The sequence below is a fragment of the Nicotiana sylvestris genome, chromosome 11 (assembly GCF_000393655.2).
Source record: "Nicotiana sylvestris chromosome 11, ASM39365v2, whole genome shotgun sequence".
In the NCBI taxonomy this organism is placed as follows: domain Eukaryota; kingdom Viridiplantae; phylum Streptophyta; class Magnoliopsida; order Solanales; family Solanaceae; genus Nicotiana; species Nicotiana sylvestris.
Window position 1 is genome coordinate 90868237 of NC_091067.1, and position 9252 is coordinate 90877488.

The following is a 9252-nucleotide window of genomic DNA, read 5'->3' on the forward strand; positions in this document are numbered from 1 at the left end:
CCGCAAGTTATAAAATAGGAAAATCACATACGAAAAGTATTAAATAGGGGAATGGGGTTCTAGAAAGAAGAACAATCGGTCAGGTCATTAGAGTTTAGGGGAAGATAAAAGAATATAATGAGGAAGATATAGAGATACTAAAGCACCAAAGAAATTAAAGATGTGAAAAAAAAACTTTAAGATTGAAAAAACAAGAATTATACGCAATGAAGATAAAAAGGGGCTAAAAGGGGAAAAGGAAGAAAAAGTTGGAAGAAAATTGATGACATAGAGTGATTCCAAATCTCTCTAGCCTCGAGAAAATATCAATGGAAAATCAAAAAAGAAAGTGAATGAAATTGATAACATATAGTGATGATAAGTCTCTCTAGCTTCTAAAAGGAAGAACAAACTTCAAGAGTTCTATATGTTACGTCTTATGAGAAAACTTGGGCTAAGAAGTATTGAGTGAAGTTCTTAGGAAATATCTAGCCGCCTTTACCGATAATTCTACCTATCCCGAACAAAAATCCTTCATTACACCCTCGAAAGAAGTCCTATTTAATTTTAAACCAAGCATGCTTACATTTTAGAGTTGTTCATGAGGAGCAAGCCTACAATACTTGAAGAGTAACTTGAGACCATTCTTTTGTGAGAGAAGAGTGAAACCTTTACTGCTTTAGAAATTGAGTGATACTCTTGAAATGAGCAATGCAAAAGAAAGGTAGAAGAGGAAGAGTTTGGGGTCCATTGTGATGAACATAAATGAACAAGGATTCATAATGAATGAAACTAATCGTTGAGGCTCAAATGTCATACTAGAATTGCATGAGATGAACAAAATGTATCTTTTTGAAATTGGAAACTTTCTCTAGGATGCATAAGTATTATTGGTAATAGTTGGTCCTGAAAGAGTTACAAATGACTTGTTTTTGACTCCTTGATTGTATTAAATAATGTTGGAAAGTAGGGTGCTAAATTACTATCTTAAGAACAAGCAAAGACTTAAGTTTGAGGAGTTGATAAGTGAAGAATTGAACCACTTATTAGTACCTTTTGCATCTTTAATAGGAAGTATTTAAGGTCTTGAAAGAAGAATGACTCAAAAGAAGAGAATCTTAGGCAATTCAGTTGAATAGGAGAAGGGCGGAGAAAACTGCGCTCCAAAAAAGAAGAAGTGCGATTGTAAAAGTAAAAGCGTGGTCTGCAAAATAAGAAGTATGACCGCAAAAATAGAAACTAAAGCCTCAGAATCTCAGGTAGAAGCATGATTCAACAAATAAAGTGTACACACTGTCCGAACAACTCACGTGCTAATAATATCGGGCGCACGGATAACTCACGTGCTAATAATATCGACCATACGGGCAACTCACGTGATGCACGGATAACTCATGTGCCAATAATAAAAATATCTCATATTCGCATGGGCATTTCACATGCTACACAAATAACTCACGTGCTAATAATATTAATCACACGGACAACTCATGTGTTGTACGGATAACTTAAGTGACAATATCACAATCCTCCCGGCATGGTCACAGGCTCAATATCACAATCTGTCTGGCATGGTCTTAGGCCCAATAACACAATTCATCTGGCGTGGTCACAAGCTCAAAATCATAATCTGTCTGGCGTGGTCATAAGCTCAATATTACAATCTGCCCAGCATGGTCACAAACTCAATATCACAATTCCCCCAGCATGGTCCCAATCTCAATATGACAATCTTTCCGGTGTAGTCACATGCTCAATATCACAATCCGCCTGGCATGGTCACATGCTCAATATCATAATTCGCCCGATGTGTTCATAGGTTCAATATCACAATCCACTGAGTGTGGTCACATGCTTTAAGTATTAGTAAAAATAAATATTACACGTGGATTTATATATGTGGCTGATGTGGCAAGACACGTGGATCACTAAGAAAGCGACAATTGGAGAGATGTATTAAAAGAGGCCTGAGTCGTAATAGGTACGAGCAAATCACCCACAAGATAAATGGGGTATGGTCGCTTGAGTCTGAAATGCTATATGAAGAGACACCAGTATAATGAATCAAGACAGTAAAGAAGGAAGATTCATGAATCGTCAATTAATGTGCATGAATGATCATAGATGTTACAGAATCTTCATGAACAGTGACGATTGCCAATTATAACGTCTCATTAATATCATTAATATTCATAATGATTCAGTCATAAAAGGGAAGAAACGTTGTACTTATAGATTCCTATATCAGGGAAGGGGATTTCATTTGTAAAGACACGTGCTGATTATTATTGGAATAAGATTACTTTCTTTTGCTTTCTATTGATTACTTTGCTATTTCATATTCTAATTTCCTTTCTTATCACTGAAGAATATAGAATTTCTTGATTATCAGTAGCCCGAGTACTTTTAAAATAAGCTTTGACCGAAATATACATTTTTTTTGTTTAAACAGATGGAGCCATAGAACTCATCATTCCAGCAACGAGAACTAAATATGAAGCACCACACTATTTTGTCCCACTACTAAAGCAACAGAACTCATTGCTCCAGAAATGGCTTGGGCGAGTATTCTATCCAAAGACCTCTTTTTCTTCACAAAAATTTGATACTTCAGCTATGATGAAGGAGCGCGGCTGGAGCTATAATATGATTGGAGTTGATAATTTAACAAGGAAAATAAGGATTTTAATATTCGTTAGGCCTCCAAATGGACTTTATATACTATATTAATATTATCAAAAATTATATCGGGATTATTGTTTTTCTTCATTAGTTAGAGTGAATTGTTCATATGCATCTTCAAGTGACATGATCTCTTCAAATTAGTTACGATTAACTGCTCCTTCATTGGTTTTTTCATTTCGCTGTAGTCCAAACATATTAGCACATTCATGGTGTTACTACTCAATGGATGTCAGTTGTATTCGAGCTATTACTTTCCCTAACTAAATATGCTTTCTGACGCTACGATTAAAATTGAAATATTTAGCACGTCTAAATCCATCGTGGAAAGAATGGGATACTGTCTTAGAGTTGTTCCTCCACCATTTCAACGTGTTACCATCATATGTGCGACATACCAAATGATATTGAAACTGATGCAATAGAGGTAATAAAACTATTAAAATAAGGATATCTTACATATGACATTCATTTGTGATTACAGGTTGTTAAAACTCCAGGTGGGGAAGCTGGGATATCTTACATATGACATTCATATTTGTGATTACAGGTTGTTAAAACTCCAGGTGGAGAAGCTGGTGGTTAGGCATAATATTAGGCAAAAAAATGAAGTGGCTCGTCTTTTGGCTAAGGAAGCTTCCTAGCAGTCCTACACAAATAAGTTAGCTTATTTGTAGTTTCACGTTCATTACTCGCGTCCAGACTATTGGCGGATAGAGAAGGAGCACATTTTTGAACTTATTCGAATAGCATTTGTACTAAATTGGCAATCAAAATACCTTAAAAATAACTAGGGATGATAATATTAATATAAGTATTCCCGTTTTACTAAAAAAAAATCCCAAATTGAAACTCCATAAAGGAGCAATTCCTTTTAAAGATGCAGGTATACAATTGATACTTTGTTAACAAAGCTGCTAATCGTGCATTTTCCACCATCTTTCACAAAAGCTGCTACAGAGCTTAATCATGTTTACTTTGAGGGGTCATTAAAAGGGGAAAACTTTGGTCAATGGAAATTCTTTTTTAAACCACTTTCAAGTTTCACCTTTCACTTTTTAGAAAAGTAGAGGGATAAAGGCCACGTGAGGAAGACGTGAGATCACGTGTAACTCATACTAGTTACTCTAAAGGGCCAAAGCCAAGCATATTTATTCATGCAAATTACATTGTGTCATGAATAATGACTCTTTGTTTTCTTATGTGAGGGATGTTCTTTTGATTCTCTGTCTGATTGTGGGCTCAAAGTTTCAAGTAAAGAAGCAAAAGTAATTGGTTCAGCTTAAGGCTAAAACCCCACTTCACGTTCTCTCTTTCATCACTGTTTCAACCTTTTATATAGAAACTACAAGTCATATATATATAGTAGTAGTAAAAGAAGAAAAGATGAGGAAGACTAGCTTCAACCTTACCTGCTCAAGGTGGAGAATCAATGAAAACCTAGCAAGAAAGTTGATAGAAAAAGCTTAAAAGCTAAAAAAAGAAAGCTGATTTTTCTCAAAAAGAGAGTGCTACCCACCTTCCTAAAAAGCCCCACCCCAATCCCCCCATTTGAGAAAGCTGTACAAGTAGGGTACCAGTGTCTCAGTATTCATCTTTTCTCTTTGATCTACAAGATTTTATACCATGTTGGACAATTCTTGTTCTTCACCCGTTGGTCCTTCTTCCTCTTCTGAAGCTTTCAATAATTCTGCAGAAAATTCTGGGGTTTCTAATAGAAGGAAAAGACGACCTGCTGGTACTCCAGGTAAATAATCCTTCAACTTCTCTTCTTTTCCTTCTTTCTTTTTATTTCTCGAAGGGTAACAGTCTCTATTGGAAACAGTCTTTTTACCTTCAAGGTAAGGTCTGTGTAAACACTATTCTCTCCAAATTCCATTATGTGGGATTACACTTGTTGTTGTTGCTTGTTGTAATAAGCAAGTCTAGTGGTTTGGTCGAAAAATTATACCGTGCAAATAAGGTAAACTGAGTTTTCTTGTTTATGTATAAACTGTTAATCCCCTTAACATAAGAAAAATTTCTTGTGTAGTGAAAAAGGGTAGGTGTGACATTGTATTTTTTCAAACCCTCATATCAATTTCTGGCTCGGCGACTGACACTATGTTAATTATCATAGATCCAGATGCAGAAGTGGTTTCGCTTTCACCCAAGACTCTGTTGGAATCAGATAGGTATATATGTGAGATCTGTAACCAAGGTTTTCAAAGGGACCAAAACCTTCAGATGCACAGGAGAAGGCACAAGGTGCCATGGAAGTTAGTGAAGAGAGAGACACCACAAGTTAAGAAAAGAGTATTTGTATGTCCTGAGCCTACTTGTTTGCACCATGATCCATGTCATGCTCTTGGAGATCTTGTTGGTATAAAGAAACATTTCAGGAGAAAACACAGTAATAATAAACAATGGATTTGTGAGAAATGTTCTAAAGCTTATGCTGTTCAGTCTGATTACAAAGCACATCTCAAGACTTGTGGTACTAGAGGCCATTCTTGTGACTGTGGCCGCGTATTTTCCAGGTATAATACCAACATTCTGTTTTTTAATTTATTATATTTATTGCATTTCTGAACATCTTGTGAGTTTCATGAAACTAGAGCAAAGTTCTAGATATTCCTTAGGCTGTCATATTTCAGAGTTCCAAGATTCTTTTAACCTATGTTGAAGAATCCGAAATACACTCAATAACATAGCATTCGTATTATGGACCTTGTGGCTTTCATGGAAATCTTTAACCATATGTTTTACAAAGTCTTGAACTTCTCTTGAGTTTTGTCATAATCCTTGTGGAGAAGAGGTAGACAAACATACATTCCTTAATTTACAATTTCCAAAAGCATATGACTATACCTAATAATAACTAGCAGCCAATGGAAGTGATACATAGGTCAGGGGTTCACTATTTCCCATAAATACTTCAATTTTTTTAAAAAGAAAATTAAATATTCATTGTTAAGAACACAATGTGCATCTTTCTTTGTGCTACGTATTAATTGACTTTCACATTCTTATTCAATTTAATATTAGTATGACTAACAAAATCATGTCTGCAAATAGTTTTTTTTGTTCAAGATTTTGTCCCTTCTGCTTTGTTTTTGCTTTTCTTAGGTAACCCTACAAGAAGTAGCCTCTTTTGTTTTTTTCTTGGCCAATTACTACCCCTAGCTAGCTAGCTAGCTTTGTGCAAAGATCAAGATACCAAATTATTGATGGTTTCTTCTGGCTCACAAGCTAATTAATTAATCCTTATCTTTTTTGGTCAAAAAGATTGTTATACTATTACTCATATTAATTAAAATGCATCATAACAAAATACGAGAAAAACAAGTCTTGACACTAATATTAATCCTTGTCATTTTGACCTTGCAGGGTGGAGAGTTTTATTGAGCACCAAGATAGTTGTACTGTAAGGAGAAGTAGTAGTACTAGGCCAGATTTGCAACCATTGCAAGCTGGTTGTTCATCAAGAACTGCTTCAAGCACTAGCCCTTCAAGTGATACAAATTTCAGCAGCATTGCCCCTAATTTACCAAGATTAACAATAATGCCTTTGCCTAATAATTCTGATCAGCACAATGAATTCCCTAGTAGTAATAATAATGATCAGCAGCATAATTTGGAACTTCGCCTATTACCATCTTCAATTGCATGTCCATCAAGAACTAATGATCATGAAAATCAAGCACCCCATTTGAAATTGTCAATTGGATCATCTACTAGAGTGGTGTCAAAAGATCATAAGGAACTGAATTTGGCTATGGCTGAAAAGGCTTATGCTGAGGAAGCAAGAAGACAAGCAAAGAGACAAATTGAATTTGCTGAGTTGGAATTTGCTAATGCAAAGAGAATCAGACAACAAGCACAAGCTGAAATTGAAAGAGCTCAAAATTTGAAAGAGGAAGCTACAAAGAGAATAAGCTCTTCAATATTGGAAATCACTTGTCATGCTTGCAAGAATAAGTTTCAAGCAACTGATGAGTCTTCTCCAGCTATGAGTTACATGTCTTCTGCAACAACAGAAGCTGAAGGAGAGCATTAATTAATGAGAAAAATAGCAATGTGTTGGTTAGGCCTTACTTTTTGTTGGTGTATCTGTGTTCGCTGTCTTTCTCATGTGGAGTAAAATGTAGGTTTCTACTTATTTTCTTTAATTATAAAGAAGATTATCAGTATGTGTTTCTTTTGAATAAGACTCATTGAATCATGATTCAAACACTTTTGAAGCAATAAGGGTATGATATATACAATATGAACAGTAGGGCGTGGCATCTTATAGCACTTTACTCCTAACTTATATGGTAGATTTTACATTATGTGGTAGTAGGTAATGAAGGTTTATGTTTCATGTTGCTAAACTGGATGATGTTTTCTTTGTAGTAGTAGTAGTAGTGTACAGCCTTGGAATACAATTGGTAAAACAATGATGTAAAAGTTTTAAGAGCCTGTTTGGTCATGAAAATTTCACTTTTTTCGAAATCAGTATTTGGCCATAAAATTTTCAACTTTCATTTGAATATGAATTTTAAAATGTTTCAAAAATTTAAAAAACTCCAAAAAACTGTTTTTCAAAATTTTCACTCAGATCACTCAAAAAAATTCAAAAACAACCCAAAATTATATTTATATTCAAACACAACTCTAATTATCAATTATTATTTTCACTTAAAAAAGAAAAATTCAATTTTTTCCGGAATTTTACAATCCTTATGTCCAAACACCCACTTAATTGCTCTTTTCTTTTTCTTTTCTTGGTTGAAACTTTTTGAATGAAACGACGTACGAAAAATGACTTTTAGCTCTTTAGATTGGCAGCAGTGATAACCATATCTGCAACAGGATATATACTTTTGGAAACATGACGTTCATTTTGTATTTTCCCAGTTTCAACTAGAAACTTTGCCTTCACAGGTTTTGAAAGGTTAAAATAGCAAAACCAAGTGCTATTAAGTTGGTGATGGACACTAGAATAGGCTATGTTTTTCTGTTGCGAACCTTGTACAACTTTGTAACGAGCAAATAAAATCTATCGTAGCATCCACTTCACGTAATTTTTCTGAATTTATACAGAAAGCCAACAAGCTAAGATATTAATGTTTCATAAGGTTATCAGTAGGCAGCTTTTCCTTCGAAGCACCTAGTTCTAACTTCTATACACTAACATTTTAAAAGATAATTACACAATTAAGTCGTTTAGAAGGTTCTTACCGGTAAATATATATAATAAAGAGTCAATTGATATCACAGTCTAAACTACTATGACAGCGTAAAAGATCTTTAAGCGATCAGTATATATAACTTAAATATAAATCCGCTTCTAAAAAGCTTTTAATAATAGTAAATTAATTCATTTCTTCCATTTTTCCCTCTTCTGTTATCCATTGACCATTGTCCACCCTAGGAAAAGTAAACAATGTAAAAAGAAAAAAGAGGACAACTATATTTTGTTAAGCTCTTTGATCGTGATCATAATTGAAGTTGAAAAGTCAAGTTGGATAACTTTGAGAATCATACTTTCAGCTGATGGTCTAACTTTAATTTTGTTATTTAATCATGTGTTAGGCTCGTTTGGTTTGAACAAGAAAGACATGATAGATATTATCACATAACAGTATTGTAGGATGCATGATGAACACGGTAGGACCAATAGCCACCCCTGCCTTAATCAAACCTGTTAGATCTACATATGGGGGGTTTGGGTAAGGGCTGGTGGTGACAATGTTTACCTAATTCCTTATCTATCATTGGAATGAGGTTCATGTCTTATACATACTCTAAATATTCTGAACTAATATTTTTTGTTTTCATGTGATTGTAGCCCGTCATGGGCAGCTCAAGCATATATGTATTCTAAAGCCTAAATTTAATGTGATGTTTAAATTTAATGTGATGAACTAATTATTGAGATTTTTTTTTAAAATCGATTTCTTCCTACAATTCCTTTTTAATTGATAATATAGCCAACTCATTTAATTTTTCTTGAAATATTTTTTATTATAGCAAAATTTTATTAATTTAATTTTGAAAATTTTGTTTCCGCTGAAGCAACTGTAATAGGAACTGTTAACATTATTTTGTAAGCAATACAAATATTTGAAAAAGAATCAAGAGTATAATGTATGTAGTATCTCCTACTTGTACTATTTTTCTTGTCAAATTACTTCTGATTCACACATTAAAAAAATTATTCATACTACCCATTTTTAAGTAAGTCAAAAAATTACTTTATTTACATATCTAAAAAGATTTATTTCCTTTTATATGAAAAAGTCTATTTTTATACTAGAAGTGCTAAATTTTACTTAATTTAATTACTATAAACCTATTATCTCTTAAAATTGAGGCCCCCCAAATTTGGGGGCCTAAGGCTATCACGGCCCAAAATTCCTCCGAAGGAGTCGTGATAGAACATAGTCTCCTAAAGTAAGTAAACCTAACACATACTGAAATGATAATAGATTCTACTAAACATCTATTGAACATGAACCAGAAAATTTCTAAATAAACCAATAGTCTCAACATGATACAATATCCCAAAACCGGTAGTACAAGTCATAAGCCCTTTCTAAGAGTAATTATACATTATGAATACAT

General features: G+C 33.9%; 1 protein-coding gene across 1 annotated transcript; it reads left to right on the forward strand.

The window, feature by feature from the left end:
• The first annotated feature begins 3932 nt into the window (after positions 1-3932).
• Positions 3933-6939, forward strand: LOC104225089 (zinc finger protein SHOOT GRAVITROPISM 5-like). The gene is made up of 3 exons (XM_009776856.2): positions 3933-4408; positions 4781-5180; positions 6031-6939. Exons 1-3 carry the CDS (start codon positions 4288-4290, stop codon positions 6698-6700), a joined length of 1191 nt encoding a protein of 396 aa, XP_009775158.1. The 5' UTR covers positions 3933-4287; the 3' UTR covers positions 6701-6939.
• Positions 6940-9252: the final 2313 nt, after the last annotated feature.